The 16,544-nt window shown below is 51.8% G+C and overlaps 1 protein-coding gene and 1 long non-coding RNA gene across 2 annotated transcripts; one reads left to right on the forward strand and one right to left on the reverse strand.

The window, feature by feature from the left end:
- Window positions 1-1,986: 1,986 nt before the first annotated feature.
- LRFN1 (leucine rich repeat and fibronectin type III domain containing 1) lies at window positions 1,987-15,466 on the forward strand. The gene is made up of 3 exons (XM_089769825.1): window positions 1,987-2,046; window positions 10,302-11,710; window positions 14,520-15,466. The coding sequence occupies exons 2-3, from the start codon at window positions 10,335-10,337 to the stop codon at window positions 15,358-15,360; spliced, it is 2,217 nt and encodes a 738-aa protein (XP_089625951.1). The 5' UTR covers window positions 1,987-2,046; window positions 10,302-10,334; the 3' UTR covers window positions 15,361-15,466.
- Window positions 7,059-14,524, reverse strand: LOC142825306 (uncharacterized). The gene is made up of 3 exons (XR_012899742.2): window positions 13,120-14,524; window positions 11,906-12,043; window positions 7,059-8,910 (listed from the first exon to the last, which is right to left on the reverse strand). It is a non-coding gene; the product is annotated as an uncharacterized LOC142825306 (long non-coding RNA).
- Window positions 15,467-16,544: the final 1,078 nt, after the last annotated feature.

Here is a 16,544-nt window from a genome sequence, read left to right on the forward strand (position 1 = left end):
CTTGTGACTCAACCCAAGCAAAAGCCAAGGCCTTTGGACCCCCTCATCACCTGAGTCCCAGAGCAATGAAACCTATAGGGAAAGCCTGTCCATCCTCCCACCTTTCCCTGTTGTGTCTCTTGCCCATGTAAGCTAAAGGGCCCCGTCACCCGGCCCCTCACATCATTTTTACAGGTACGAGGTGGACGTGAGACACTTCCAGGTAGGCACACTTCACATGGAAGTAGAGTATAGAAGGGGGAGGGAGGTCTTGGGAAGAGCATCTAAGCTGTCCACCAGAGCTCAAAGCATTGTGGGTAGGAGGGAAATCCCAGATTCTCAGCAGTGTCAGTTCCCCATCCCCAATCACATAGAACACGTCAATAAATCACCCAAGAGGGTCAGAACTGACAGTGGAGGCCCCATCATGTTTCACCTCTCAAACCTTAAGCAGTTCAATTGGGCATTAACTCTGAAACCTAGTGATGTCAATTAGAACCTTATGAATCATTTCACTATTGAGTCTTTTAGTGAGAACATCCAGTTAACATGTCTTTCCCAGCCCTCTTCCCTATGTGCTGAGAGCCCCACCCCCCACTCCTAGAAACTCTTTCATTGCCCTTAGGCTTCGGGGAGAGAGGCAAAGATGAACATTTTGGTTGCTGTCATGTCACTAGGATATTATACTGAGCTTCTAAATAATGTTGGGTTTGCTCATAGGATAGTGAGTTCACTGCAACGCTGCTATGATTAATTTCCTTGAAGCTGCTGCAGAGTTTCTGGTGATGAATGGATGGATAAATAGGTATATAGCTATTTTGATTCTATGGTTCCTAGATGCGATGGTAATACAAATAGCCAGCTATCTATAAAAAGCAAGAGAAAGATTTGCTAGAAGAGTACATAGGGGAATGAATAGAATAAAGAGAGTTGGTGCAGTACTGTGAAATGGAGAGACGGTTAAAATACTTGATATGGCAGGATCATAAAGAGATGGATAGATCCTGTGAATAAATGAGCAGAAAGAGAGATGAGTAAAGGTGCATGAATGGAAGGCTGAGTAGGATAGAGAGGTGGATGGATGGATGGAAGGATGGATGGAGCAATGGATAACTGTTGATTGGAGGGAACTAGATGGACAGACAGAAGATGGAGCAATACTGGGGATGGGTGAATCCCCTGGGTGGCTGTGCAAAAGGACAGATTCAAGGACAGACAATGTCTAGCAGCACTGGATGAGTGAAAATGACACAACCGCTATCCTGACCTGAGCCTTCCAGTGCTCAGAGTGCCATCCTCCACAGCTTGGGCTAAGGGAGGTGTTCTTCTAGCTGCCTGCAGCAATAGACTCTTATCCACTTCAAACCAGCATGAGAACAGACATGCAATATCCACTGACAAAGGGGCTCCAGAAACAGCAGGCGGGGAAGGAGCTGTTGAGAAATACTGCGTCAGCAGGCCCAGGGGAATGTGGAGTTATTCTTGCCGTTGCTTGTCTGTGTCAAAGTAGGACCTAGGGGCCTGACTCTAGGATCAGGGCCCATTGTTCTGGTCACAGCTGAGGGGTGGGCATGAATTCTGATGGGAGAAGAGGGCACAGAGAAAGCGTGGGAAGAATGAGATCTCCCTGGGACAAGAAGGACAGGGTCAGAAGGAGCCCTGGAAGAAAGGAGAGGACAGCAGCCGGGTGTCCTAGTTGGGGCCCACACTCCCACTGTGCCAGGTGCTGTGTATTTTCTTTTGCTATTAAGTGCATTATGGTAGCACCGAGGCATCCCAGATGTGGCCCAGGACCCATGGCACTAGGTGCTGTATGTGTTTATGGCTATTAGGTGTATTACGGTAGTGCCAAGGTGTGGTGCTAGATTTTGTAAATCCTACGCCATGGGGCAGGCCGTGCCATCTTGCCCTCAGGCCCCGTTTTCTAGTGTCTATGCTCCCCGGGGTTGGGGAGAGTGATGACAGGGGCAGGCAGGCTGACTGCTCACATCTCTCTGCTCTCTCCCCAGGTAGTGGCGGCAAAGGCCTGCATAGCCGGTGGGAGGCATGATGAATTCCTGAGGAGAGGTAATTGCCAACATGCTCTGTGCTGGGTGGGGGCAGAGTGAGTGGGGGCTTGGCCAGATTTGGGGTGCGAGTGTGGCCTGAGATGGACCTCGATTGCACAGGGTGAGCCCAAGGCAGCTGTGCTGTGTTGTGAGGGTGTAGCAGGGCCTAGAGCAGGCAAGGCCTAGGCATAGCAGACTCCATGTTTGCCAGGCACAGTCTATCTCAGCAGAAGGAGCATTTGGCATGATGAACAGCATGAAGCGCCAAGCCAGCCCACACCCTATTGCACCTACTGCTGTGCCAAGAAGGCAGGTAAATCTATGCTTTGGGCACGTCCTGATGAACCCAGGCAGGGCAGAGTGCCACTCGGAGCCCCCAGATACCTCTTTTAGAAACATGCCACCCACTGGCTGGCATGTGTGACATCTGCAGAGAACACAGTCAGGGATGGCCCTGCCTTGGAAGCATTAACTCAGGCCCACACCACTTGTGCTGTTAGCCCTGGAGGACCCCAGTTTGGCCCATGGGTTCCCAGCCACAGAGGCCATCATCTTGCCAAAACTTTAAAACATTGTCCTTAATGATTACTAGAATCAGACTCCTGGCTGGCTCACCAAATCCGTTACTCAGAGATCTTAGAACCCAAAGCAGTGGCTCCTGCAATCGTTTTATTTTAGGCAGTGTTAGGAATAAATTAATGGGAAAAACAGTGTTTTGGGGGGTGAAAGCCTAAGACAGCTCAGTGTGCTTTTATTTTAAATGATAATTTATGGGATTTAGGCAAGTGTAGACATAAGCAATACATTCCGAATATTTTACATAATTGCATAGAACTTGAGAACACTTCCTCCTCTCCCTCATCACTCCACTTGCTGGTATTTTTTTGGGATTGCATTGAGTCATTAACAGCAGGTTTGAGGTGACCAGTTGCAGACAAAAATGAGGACCCCTTTGTCCCAAGAGCTGTACCTTAATATTACTATTAGGTGTATTACAGTAATACAGGTTGCTCTTCTCTAGACATGGCTGGTGCTGAACCAGAGAATTTAATGAACCATGGGAGGTTGGTATTGTCTAGCAGCATTACCAACACTTCCCCTGCTTACTGGGCTCTTAGAAGACATTTAGGGGTAAATTAGAGTTAAATAACAGCACAGAACACTGAGAGCCAGGACTGTGGGCTGTAAACAAACTTTATGGAACCACAGGAAACTTGGCCACATCCACAAGTGGATATCCAGCTAACTAAAATCATGCTGGACCACAGATGCTGCCGGACCAGAGGGTGCCGGACTAGAGAGCTTCAACCTGTACCAAGGCTCTCCAGTCATGAATCCAGCCTCCATGGCACTACATACTGAACCTTTAGGCTACGTCTAGCCTGGCATGATTTTCCAGACATCCTTTTAACGGAAAAGTTTTCCGTTAAAAGCATTTGCGGAAAAGAGCATCTAGATTGGCACGGATGCTTTTCCGCAAAAGCACTTTTCCGCAAAAGACACGCTTTTCCTCAAAAAAGCCTCGATCGCCATTTTCGCAATCGGAGCTTTTTTGCACAAAACAAATCTCAGCTGTTTTGTGCAAAAGAGACTTTTGCCCGAAGGGGAGCAGCATAGTATTTCCGCAAAAAGCACTGATTTCTTACAGTAGGAAGTCAGTGCTTTTGCGGAAATTCAAGCAGCCAGTGTAGACAGCTGGCAAGTTTTTCCGGAAAAGCGGCTGATTTTCCGGAAAAACTGGCCAGTCTAGACACAGCCTTTGTGTATTATGCTAGCTTCTAGGAGCCCCAGGCATGGACCAAGTCTCTATGGTGCCAGGTGCAATACCCAGGTGCCCCCCCAGATGAGCATGCCAGGTGCTGTTCAGACACAGGACGCAAAGCTGGTCCTGCCCCAGAGAAGACAGCCGAAGGTTGGCAGAGTTCAGGGTTGTGTTGTAGAGCAGAGAAGGGTGGCAGGTTTGTTAGGAGTATCCTCCACCCTGACTGATTGGTGCCATGTTAAACCCGCCTGATGGCCCATTGCAAGGGGCTGCGGAAGGAGTTGCCGACAGGAAATGAAGCAACGGCAGAGAGAAGGCACTGAGGGAAACCCACTTCTGAGATCCTAGAACAGCTGGATGACAGCTGCCCATCTGGCTCTGTGCTGGCTGGTATGGACGGACCCCTCACCCCCCGCACTGAGCTGGCAGTTCAAAATCCCAAGGGATCTGAATCCTGCATTGGCAGCAGAATACAATGGACCCTTGCTTGTCTGCAGGGGGATCTAATCCAAATTAACCCTTAAAGTGGATTAATTAAACTTCATTATGCCCCCTTGTGGATTGCTCTCATTCAGAATTAAAGGGGCCTTAATTTGCAGGGCTCGCCAAGCCCCGCTCGCCAGCTGCACGGTTCAGCACACTGCGCATGCGCTGACTGCGCTGCGCGGCTGTGCCGGCTTGTAATCTACTCGCCACGGGCGGGTAGGTTACGCTAACTGTTGAGCGCTGTTAATTTGGATTAGTGTCATTCAGTTCCAAAGCCTACCTTGGGGAGGAATCTGTTGTGCCATCATGGAGAACTCCTTCCCTGCACCCACATGGACATCTGCGGTATAGGTGCTATGACACTCAGCCTCCTTCCATTCATCAGGGGATATCACCCACTGCCTCCTCACTCTACTCGCTGGTATTGCATTATCGTGCTTACAGATTACTGCAAGAAGCAGCTAGCTCCCACTTCCAGCTTGTTAGGCCTTATGAAAATATAATCATTCTGTCTTCAGGGCTCAGGATTGCAGACTTCTGTGTATGTATGGACTAGGGGAGAGGCACACCCCAGGAAAGAGCTGGGTAGAGTGTGGCAGGGGAGGGGCTAGGAGTCAGGACTTCTGGATTCTATCCCTGATTTGAGGGGGCGGAGGAGAGCAGAGTCTAGTGGTCAGAGCCGGGAGGCTGGGAGGCAGGACCTGGATTCTGTTCCTAAATACAGCCCCTGAGAACAGCTGGCAGGGAGGAGAGTGCTTCTGCCCCAGCTCCTTCATAAAGAGAAGAGACGTCAGTGTGGCAAGCTGTGAACATGGCCCGGCTAAAATGTGTGTCAAAATGCGCACCCATAGGTGCAGCATGGTGACTGTGTCCCTGCTGTGCCATCCCTCTCTAGGGAGCCATACAGCAGCTGGCAGGGAACAGCTACCCCAGTGTGGGCAAAGGCTGGGTGGCTAAAAGCATACTTTAATGGACCCCAATAGAGTCACACACACACACCCACTGCTTCCAGAAGCAGAGTGGAGTTATGTCACAGGAAAAGCATGGATGGCTTATGTTTAACACACAGACCCCTGCCAGAATATAAATCCTGCTATTGCTGCATTCATAATCCCCCCCCACCACCATAGCAGCCAGCAGTGCTCTATGCATTTTATGTCCCCCCACCACAAGAAAAGCTCCATTAATGCTCTCTCCATACCTACCTCCCCTCTGCCCACAGACAAACCATTAAGAGGCAAGCATGCTGGGGCAGCAACTGACCAATCAGGCCTGCCAGTGCCACAATTAGCTGCCTGGCAGCCTAAGAGCCAGGGCTGACTGGGGTCTGGAGCCAGCTAGAGAAACACCTGGTCCTCATCCAAGGGCAGAGAACACTGTGTGGAAGAACCAGGGGAAGTAGGTGGCACTGCCTTGGGGGGAGGGGCTCCTGGGATGCAGGGCTCTGCCCCGGAGCTAAGAGGGGCCCAGCAGCATGTGGGAGCTGCATCTGGGAGGCAGATGAAGAGGAATCCAAATGTAAGTGGGGAGGTAAATCGTTTATTTGCCTGGTTGGTTAGTCCAGAAAGGGATTGCCTGTCGGAGGAGCTGAGTCCTGGGAAAGATGGAAAACCTGGGGGGAACGGACGCAGGGCATGCCTGCAGCACCAGGCATGGCCAGAAGGGGGGGGTGAACCTGTGACACCCCCACCATAGTAAAAGCCCCAGGAATGCCCTCTATAGCTCTTAGCCCTCCCCCTCATAAGATCAGTGGCAACAGGGTCGATGGGTGCCTGCAGGGGTGTGGGTGTGGGGAGGGCCACCCAGATAGGTGGAGGGCATATGGGAGCACCCTGCTTAGCAATTATAATGGTGAGGAATGGGGGCGGGGCATCTCCAAGTGCTACCACGAATCACCTGGGAGGGCGGGTTCTGCAACTGGGGTGCTATGCATAGCAGGCAGTGCCGATAGCCTCTCCCCCCACCCTTCCACTTTTCTGTCTTTCACTCCATTTCTTTCTCCTGCCGTGTAATTGATTCTTCTCTCCTTGGGGAGAGCAAGAGAGATAAAGGCTCAGCCGGCCGCTGACTTCAATCCACATCTGCCTGGCAACAGCAGGGGCTGCTACATTTGGCTGCACACGGAGGTGGTATTCTACCCTTTAGAAGGGGGGCTGGCTGGGAGCCAGGACTCCTGGGTTCTAGCCCCACCTGTGGAAGGGGAAGGGACTGCTGAGGTCTGAGCCAAACCGACTGGTAGCCAGGACCCCTGGGTTGCATTCTTTGCCTTTAGTAGGGCTGCTCATATGAAGCAGGTGCATAAAAGCTTGACCAGATCTGATTCAGCAGCTTCATGCCTACCTCAGTCCCAGCCTCTCCTGCAGGGGGCACTGTGAGGAACATAGTCAGGAGCAGGGGGAATGTCCAGCTTCCCCAATCCCAGCCTCTCCCTGCAGGGGGCACTGTGGGGAACTGGGGCACAGGGGAAACGGCCTGTGTCAGCAGCGGATGCTGGTTGCGATCCAGTCTAGGGTGGAGACTGACTGGCTCAGCAAGGGGGAGAGTATGGAACACGGAGCCTTCCCCTCTATGGAGCACCAGCCCCAAACCTGGGCAGCTGATGGGGACTAGTGTGGCAGCAGGGCCTCACATTTTGGAGCAAAATGCAGGACAATGTAGCACTTTAAAGACTAACAAGATGGTTTATTAGATGATGAGCTTTCGTGGGCCAGACCCACTTCCTCAGATCAAATAGTGGAAGAAAATAGTCACAACCATATATACCAAAGGATACAATTAAAAAAATGAACACATATGAAAAGGACAAATCACATTTCAGAACAGGAGGGGGATGCAGGGGGGGGAGGAAGGAAGGTAAGTGTCTGTGAATTGATTATATTAGAGGTAGGGAGAGTGGGATGTCTGTGAGCTAATGGTATTAGAGGTGATAATTGGGGAAGCTATTTTGGTAATGGGTAAGATAGTTTGAGTGTTTGTTCATTCCTTCTTGGAGAGTGTCGAATTTTAACATGAATGACAGTTCAGAGGATTCCCTTTCAAGTGCAGATGTAAAAGGTCTTTGTAGCAGAATGCAGGTGGCTAAGTCATTGAGAGAGTGTCCTTTCTGGTTAAAATGGCAAGAAACTGTTTTCTCTTTGTGATCTTGTCTCTTATCTGTTTTGTGGGCATTAATCCTTTGGCGAAGTGTCTGAGATGTTTGTCCAATGTACATAGCAGACGGACACTTTCGGCACATGATAGCATAAATTATATGTCTGGATGCGCAGGCACTCACATTTTGGAGTTAGTGCTGTCTCCCAGGCCCAGTTCAGTGCAGTCACACACGGCTGCTCCAGATAAAAGTCACCTCCGAGCTGTCAGCAGCGATCCCATCACCAGCCTGCCTGCCGGGGTGCTGGCTAACAGCACAGAGCAGGGCTGTGACTAGACACATGGGGGTAGGTCAAAGTCATCCCCTTGAAGGCAGGATGAGGAACTAGCCAGGTGCCTGGATGTGGCTGTTTCTCATTACCCCGGGAGTTTGCATCTGCTCCTGAAGCTGAGCACCTGGAGAGAGATTGTGCAGGTGTTCTGGGTTAGGAGCATAGAGGGCTTTCATGGAGGCTAGGTCCATCAATGGCTATTAGTCAGGATGGGTAGGAATGGTGTCCCTAGCCTCTGTTTGTCTGGAAGTGGGTGACGGGAGGGATCACGCAAGGATTACCTGTTGTGTTCCCTCCCTCTGGGGGCATGTGGCATTGGCTACTGTTGGCAGACAGGATACTGGGTGGATGGACATTTGGTCTGACCCAGGGTGGCCGTTCTTATGGCTGGGGGGCGGTGGTTGTGGGTTTCCAGGGTGAGGGAGTGCTCATGGCTGCAGAAGGGGGGAAGCCCTGCAGTAGCAGATGGGGGATACTCTGTTCCCCACATTTGGGCTCACTCTTGTCTCTATTAGGCAGAGTGACATGAAGCTAGGAGCAGCTTTTTTGCTGTTGTCAGCACAAACTCTAACCCCGCTATTCTTCCTATCTGAGCCATGCACAATCCCTCCTGGAATTTTGACTTTGGTGACTTCGTGTGGCAGTGAGTTCCACAGACCAATGACTTGGCATGGGGAAAAGAGGCTATCTTTGAAACTGTACCCTTCCCATCCAACATCCCTTTGCCCTTGGGTGACAAGATGGGGAAAGTCAAAAGTTCTCCATTGCCCTTCTCTCTCTCCTCCTCACGGCTTCATAGCCCTAGCAGTTCTGCCCCTTGTTATCCATCACATGGGAGGCACCTGCTGCCTCAGACGCAGCTGAGCTCTCCTGCAGATGGGATGGGATTTTACTTCACTGTGATGGGAGGACTATACTTGCGCTGAGAGCCAACAATCCTTCCCTGCCACCAATAGCCTTGCAAAATGCAGTGGAAACTGAGGCAGACAGCGTCATAAAAATATGACAAAATCCTCACTTTGTCATAGTTTGTTGCCCCAGAACGGGGGAATTTCTGAAGTGCTTTGGCAGGAGGAGTCAAGACACGCACATGGCTGAAGAGCAAGGTGGAGAAACTGAGGCAGGGTGGGTGTAAGTCCACACTGTATGAGCCCCAAGAAATCTTGTATCTGAGGCTCTGAAGGTTTCCCGGTTGCTCCTATTTGAGGGTTTTCTGAAAGGGAAGAGAGAGGGAAAGATTTTTTTTAATCGCATCTTCACATCTCCCCATGGACAGGGTCTCAAGGTAATTCTGTTATTAGGTAGATGGCAGTGGGGCAAAGAAAGCCTGACGAAAGCCCCTGTTTGAGCTGGGTGCTGACTAAGATCAGCATGGTGGGACATTTGCGCACCAAGACCAGGAAATGTCGAGGCAAACAGTGACTTGAGGGGAACCTGGAGTCTGAAACATCCCTCCCCTCACTCCCTCCCTCGGAATTTGGCCCAGCCTGAGTGTAGATTGATGCCCGGGACACAGTATTTGGACAGGTCAGACTACATATCGCAGCAGGCATTCCTGACTTTCACCTTGATAAACAATGGTGGGATGGGAGAGGGAGATTTTTTGAAAAATGTTGGGTGGGGTTAATTTAATGTTTCATTTCTTTCTGTTTTTAAAGGTAGAGATTTTCCAAAAAAGGTTTTGTTTTCTCATCAAATGATAGAAACTTTTTGAGGGGAGGAAAATTTCCTTTCTTTCTTTAAATCTGTTGATTACAGACATCTCGTTTTGGAAAATGACAAAGACTGCACGTTTTCTAAAAAAATTCCCCGCAAATCAAACTGGCCAATAAAATAAAACAATTTTCTGTGGGAGAGAGGGGAGGAATGCAGAGGGGCTTTGGGAGGTTTGGAACTTTCCAAGCAAATCAGTGTGAGGAAGTAACCATGTTGTCACCTCTAACAATTTTATCTGGCAATGCATGGTGTTTTCCTTTCAGTCACCAGCTCCTGGAGCCATGAGATCCTGTAAAGGATTTATGCTTTCATTTAAAAATAAGTAAATTGGTGGTGGCAGAGAAAAACCTGGCAATGGGACCCCTAAAGTCTCAAAAAGCAGAAGATAACTGAAGCTTAGCTTAGTGTAAACTCATGATTTTCAATCAAGATCTCATGATTTTTCTAGATGAACAACTCATGACTTTCTGCCTTTTGGTGGTGCTCGTGTGGGGCTAGCCACAAAAAGGCCCAAGTTGTATCTGTTGGGCACCACTTTTTTTTAAACAAAATGCCTCCAGCAGGGTTCGTGGGGCACAGAAATCAAACTGAGAGTTTCACAGCTCCACAAGCTGGGGATCCTTGGACAGGGCCTCTGCCAGCTGAGCTGTAGAATCCAGGATGGCGTACAGGGACTGTTTTAGACATTGATCCTTTGTTCAGCAGTGAGCTGCAGCTGCCTCTGGGGTGGAACCTGGAGGCTGTTTATACATGGCCCCCACACCCGGTGCTTATGCAGCTGCCTCTAGAAAATGGACTAAAGTAGTCTGAATCTCTAGACTGGCTAGTAGAGAGGGACAGAGCTGCTGTAGGTTTGTTGCTACTGACTTTTGTGCCTTTTGCCTGCAGAGCCCGGGCAGGGAGGAAGTGAGGGACAGTACCATGGAAAAACTCCTCCTGCCCCTTCTTATGCTCGGCAGCATGGTGAAAGCTCAGCACTGCCCCGGGCGCTGCATCTGCCAGAACATCTCGCCCACCCTGACCATGCTATGTGCGAAGACAGGGCTGCTCTTCGTGCCTCCATCTATCGACCGGCGCACGGTGGAGCTGCGGCTGACGGACAACTTCATCACCATCATCCGGCGCAAGGACTTCTCCAACATGACCAACCTGGTGCACCTGACCCTCTCCCGCAACACCATCAGCCAGGTGATGCCTTATGCCTTCGCCGACCTGCGCTCCTTGCGCGCCTTGCACATGAACAGCAACCGGCTGGCTGCCCTCCGCAACGAACACTTCAAAGGCCTGGGCAACCTCCGGCACCTCATCCTGGGCAACAACCAGATCAGCAACATCCAGCCAGCCTCCTTCGACGAGTTCCTGGCCACCGTGGAGGACCTGGACTTGTCCTATAACAACCTAGAGACGCTGCCTTGGGAGGCCATCGGGCAGATGGTCAGTCTCAACACCCTGACCCTCGATCACAACCTCATCGACCACATCGCCGAGGGCACCTTCTCCCAGCTCCACAAGCTGGTGCGTCTGGACATGACCTCTAACCGGCTGCAGAAGTTGCCCCCAGACAACCTCTTCCTCCGGGCCCAGGTGCTGGCTAACGTCCGAGGCTCCCACCCATCCACCCTAACTATCAGCTTTGGGGGCAACCCCTTGCATTGCAACTGTGAGCTCCTCTGGCTCCGGCGCCTGACACGGGAGGACGACCTGGAGACATGCGCCTCTCCTGAGCACCTGATGGATAAGTACTTCTGGTCCATCCCCGAGGAGGAGTTCATTTGCGAGCCGCCCCTCATTACACGCCAGTACTCCACCAAGGCCTTCATCATGGAGGGCCAGGGTGTCAGCCTCAAGTGCAAGGCGGTAGGAGACCCTGACCCCTCCATCCACTGGATTGCGCCCGACGGGAAGCTGATTCACAACACCACCCGCACCACAGTCTATGACAATGGCACACTGGAGGTGCACATCACCACGCTCAAGGACAACGGGGTCTTCACCTGCATTGCCTCCAATGCTGCCGGCGAAGCCACTGCCCCCGTGGAGGTCTGCATCGTGCCGCTACCGCTGCTGGTCAACAACACGGGCCACATGAAGGAGCCCGACCCCGGCTCATCCGACATCACCACCTCTGCCAAGTCGGGCACCAACGACACCAAGAACCACCTGGATAAGAAGATTGTGGCGGCCGAGCTGAGCTCCACTTCAGTGGTGATCCACTGGCCCTCGGAACGGCACATTCCCGGCATCCGCATGTACCAGATTCAGTACAACAGCTCCCTGGACGACTCGCTGGTGTACAGGTGAGACTGGGCTGGTGAATGGGATTCAAGGTCATGAGCAGGGCTGGAACCATGGGCTTTAGAAGCAGATGCTAAAGAAGAGCCAACTGGCGACACTAGTAGGTTGTTATCCCCCTTGTAATAGAATCCCCAGCTTGCATGAACCATTTATCAAGCAGCCGATATGTCGGGTGTAAATGAAACCTGTTTTCTTACCCATGGTTAGCTCCACGGAGCTCAGTGCAGCCAGAGACTGAGGAAGGGTAGGAGAATGCAGCTTATTCACTGCCTCTCAGCCTGCACTGCCCAGTGTCACCGGCAAGGGGTCTCTCAGTTCTGCCCTTTGGGGGAATTCTGCGGAAAGCAAAGGAAATATCAGAGCCCTGAACGTGGTTGGAAATTTGTGTGGCTGAGGGGTGGGTGAAGGGAGCTGTTGCTAACCCTAATGCCAGGGTGAGCCCAGGCTAGGAGCAGCAATGCATTGGGGGGGAGCAGGGCCAAGGGCCAATTATTTGGCTCTCTATGACTGGGATTCCCAGATTGACAGGTTCAAATCCCACCACCACTGTCTCCATTTCCTCAGCTCACAGGGTGCTAATGGTCTGGCACAGCTTTGCTTCAGAGCCAAATCCTTCCCTCCTAAGATTCCCCCTTCCTTGTGTGCCCCTTGGCTGTTGCGCTCCATCTCCAGTGGCAGGAGAAACTATCCTTGTGCAGACATGACTCACTTAGGCAATGTCTAGACTCCAGAGCTTTTCCAGGAGGTATCGCGGAAAAGCAATGCCACGTCCCCTTTTCCAAAAGGCTACATCTAGACTGGCATGATTTTCCGCAAATGCTTTTAACGGAAAAGTTTTTCCGTTAAAAGCATTTGCAGACAAGAGCGTCTAGATTGGCACGGATGCTTTTCCGCAAAAGCACTTTTTGCGGAAAAGCATCCGTGCCAATCTAAACACGGTTTTGCACAAGAAAGCCCCAATCGCCATTTTCACCATTGGGGCTTTTTTGTGCAAAACAGTTTTTAGCGTCTACACTGGCCCTCTTGCACAAAAACATTTCCAGAAAAGGGCTTTTGGCCGAATGGGAACGTCAAAGCATTTGCGCAAGAAGCACTGATTTCGGACAGTAGGACGTCAGTGCGTTTGAGCAAAATCAAGCGGCCAGTGTAGACAGCTGGCAAGTTTTTGCGCAAAAGCAGAAAAACTTGCCAGTCTAGACGCAGCCAAAATGTTTTGGAAAAGCAGATGTGCTCTTTCGCCATCCCTGTAAACCTCGTTGTACAAGGCAGAAGAGATGTGTCGAAAGAGCAGGTTTTTCTGAAATTTGGTGCCGTGTAGATGCACCAAATTTCGGAAAAGCCTCTTTCGACAGAAAAATGGAAAAGAGATGCAAATTGCAGGTTGCCATTTGCGACTCTTTTTCCAACTTACCTTTGTAGTCTAGATGTAGCACTGGCCCCTCTGGTGATCACCACTAATGCCTGTGGCTGGAATCTGTTTCAGAGGATGGTGGGGTCTCTAGTCCAGCGAGCTGTGGGACTGGCACCCTGTGACTCCACTCCAGTGTGGCATTAGCAACTGCAGAATCAGTGGGGTGGGGAGGCTAGGACAGGGAGCTGCTGCAGGGGAAGTACAAAGGGATAATGGCTTCCTCTGCAACCTTTGAAAAAGGGACAGTCGAGAGTGTGGTTTGTTTAAAAGCTGTTGCTCAATATGCGTGAGTTCCTCAGTGTGCGTGCGCACGTGACCCATTACTGTGTGTACATGTGTGTTGTAACACTACTGTGTGTGTGACATTTACTCTTTGTGCATGGATGAGTGCAGGAGTGTTCCCTTGCTGCTGAGGTGCAGCCACCTCTGGCGTGGGGCATCACAGCTCTTTCTAAAGGGAGCACTCCGTTCTGAGATGAAGTCATCTCTTGAGTGGGGCATCACAGCTGTTTATACAGGCATCACTCGCTCAGTGCTGAGACGCAGCTACCTCCTGAATGGAGCACAGGGGCTATTTACACAAAGATCCTTTGCTCAGCAGTGAGATGCAGCTGCCTCGGGGGTGGGACATGGAGGCTGTTTATACAGGAATCCCACACCTGGTGCTGAAACACAGCTGCCTCTGGGCGAGGCACAGGGGCTATCATGGACCAGAAGAAGAGCAGTACAAACAACTGATTTTTTTGGTTCACTAGCAAAAAAATACCAGAAAGACCAGGCCCAAAACCAGGGTTCCCATTGTGCCAGGTGCTGTACATTTTATTGATATTAGGTGTATTACGGTAGCACCTAAGCATGCTAATGAAGGGGCTGGAGCCTCCATGGTACCTAATAGCAGTAAAATATCAAGTATCATCCTGCGCCATAACTAGGGTGCCTAGCTAATACCACAATACCCCTAAAAGCAATTAAATGTATGGCACCTAGCACAATAGAGTATCCTGGCTCATTTTATTGCTATTAGGTGTATTATGTTAGCATTTAGGCACTCTAGTTGTCAGCCTGGAGCCTCGCAGGACAACCATAATATCCTTAATAGCAGTAAAATGTACGTTACAGAAGCACCAAGGGTCCTGTCCTATAACTAGGCTGCCTAGGTGACACCATAATATCCTTTACAGCAATCACATGTATATAGTGCCTAGCAGAATGGGCTGTCCTGGCCCATAACAAGGGGCTCTGTTGTGCTAGGTCCTGTACATTTGATTGCTATTAGAGGTGTTACGGAGCACCTGGGCCCCTCCCTGGGCATAACCCCACGGGCTGGGGCCCGAGTTAGGGACAAGGAGTTGTTCCCACAACTAACCAGTGACTCCCTTCTGTCTCCCCTCCCCCTGCAGGATGATCCCCCCCTCCAGCAGGGCCTTCCTGGTGAACGACCTGGCGGCAGGCCGGGCCTACGACCTGTGTGTGCTGGCCGTCTACGATGACGGGGTGACGGCGCTGACGGCTACGCGGGTAGTGGGCTGTGTCCAGTTTACCACAGAGGGCGAGACCGCCCAGTGCCATGCCCTGCACACCCAGTTTCTGGGCGGCACTATGATCATCATCATCGGCGGTATCATCGTGGCCTCCGTCCTGGTCTTCATCATCATCCTCATGATCCGCTACAAGGTCCACAGCGGGCAAGAGGGGCACAAGAAGGCCAAGGTCAGCAACGTCTACTCCCAGACCAACGGCGGGCAGCCCCCAGCCTCCAAGACCACGGAGGACAAATATGAGACCTTCCAGGAGGCGGAGCCTAAGGAGGCAGGGCCTGTGGAGGTGGAGCCTAAGGAGGCAGGGCCTAAGGAGGACACACCTACTGCCCCTGAACAGGACAAGCGAGATCTGAAGCCGGGTGCAGACCTCCAGACTGTGGCCCTGCTGTCCTCAGAGGAGGGCCAGCCCAAGGGCAACATGACTGGCTCCTTGAGTCTCCTCCGGGAAAGCGGGCCAGGCAGCCAGCACCGGGCCACGCTGGGCAGTGTGGGCCTCTTTCCCCGGGAGCTCTCGAGGACTCACCACCACCGTCATTCCTTCGACGGGGACTATTCTCTGTTTCAGAGCCACAGCTACCCGCGCCGGGCACGGACAAAAAGGCACATGTCCACGTCCCAGCTGAACACGGAGGACTGCCCACTAAGCCAACGCCGGGTGACCTTCAGCAGTACCGAGTGGATGCTGGAAAGTACCGTCTGAGACGGGCCCTGGGGGCTGCGGGGGTAGCAATTTTGTTGGGCCCACGGGGCGCATGACCCATCCCACGGGGGCGAGGAGGGAATGGCTGCAGTTTCACCCACCTGCCCCGGCTGGGGGCCTGCGCTGATCCTGCTGACTCCGACTCTCTTCCGCTGCGGTGCCTTAAAGAGCGGAGATGGAAGACAATGAAAACCAGTCACCCGACAGATGCACCGGACTGCCCGGCTGCAGGGAGGGGAAGGAGGTGGGGGGGCCCCAGGATGAGTTTTGAGAGCCTCTTCCAGCCCATGCGTGCCGGGTAGTTTGGGAAGGGCGGGAGCAGAACTAGCAAAGACACATGCACAGATGACACGAAATTACAAAGATCCTTTTACCTTGAGTAACTCGTTATGCATTAATAACTGTCCAGGACGGGGGACAGGGCAGTGTTTAGTTCCCAAACAAACCCATGTCCCCCTCCCCCCAAAGTATTTCTGGGAAGGAGGCGATAGGCACCCACTCCCAACACAGACTGAGGGGGCCTATTTATTGTATCTGGCTGGTCTAGATAATTTTCTGTGTTCAGTGTATTCAGTATTGGAAAAGTCATCACCCCTTTCCCCTGTTACTCCAAACTGTCCCCTGGTCTAACACCCCGTGCTTGCCCTCCAGCTCCCCATTCCCCTCGGCTGTGCTCCTTTCTCTCCAGCCTCCTCAGTATACCCCATTCCCCATCCATCTTGCACAACTTCAGTTGTACTCTTCCATTCCTCTTCACCCAACCCCTAGAGCCATCCCCTACCATGCCTCCCAGTGGTACCCCGTTCCTCCCCACCATGTTCCATCTGTTCCAGCCCCCACTGCTGTGCTCTATTCCTCGTCCCATCCCCACTACTGTGCCCCATTCTCCCCCCCCCACCACCACCATTCCCATCCTCAACCTCTCCCCATCATGACTTTTTAACAGGCAAACGTTGTATGAGTGTTGAACACAAGTTTTTACATTAAAAACCTGTGCCCTCAGCCCCTTCAAACCTCCTTATTTCCTCATACTCCCTTTCCCTCCCCCGTACCCTTTCGGGGCAAGGCTCCCCCTTTTCAGGAGGTGATTAAAACCTTTTCTGTGTGAACCACAGTGGGCCTGACCTGTGTCTGTCTTGTTGGGGGTGGAGGCTGCACAGGGACACAAAGAGGGAGCAGGTGCA

The sequence above is a fragment of the Pelodiscus sinensis genome, chromosome 18 (assembly GCF_052426305.1).
Source record: "Pelodiscus sinensis isolate ZL-2025 chromosome 18, ASM5242630v1, whole genome shotgun sequence".
Classification (NCBI taxonomy): Eukaryota; Metazoa; Chordata; order Testudines; family Trionychidae; genus Pelodiscus; species Pelodiscus sinensis.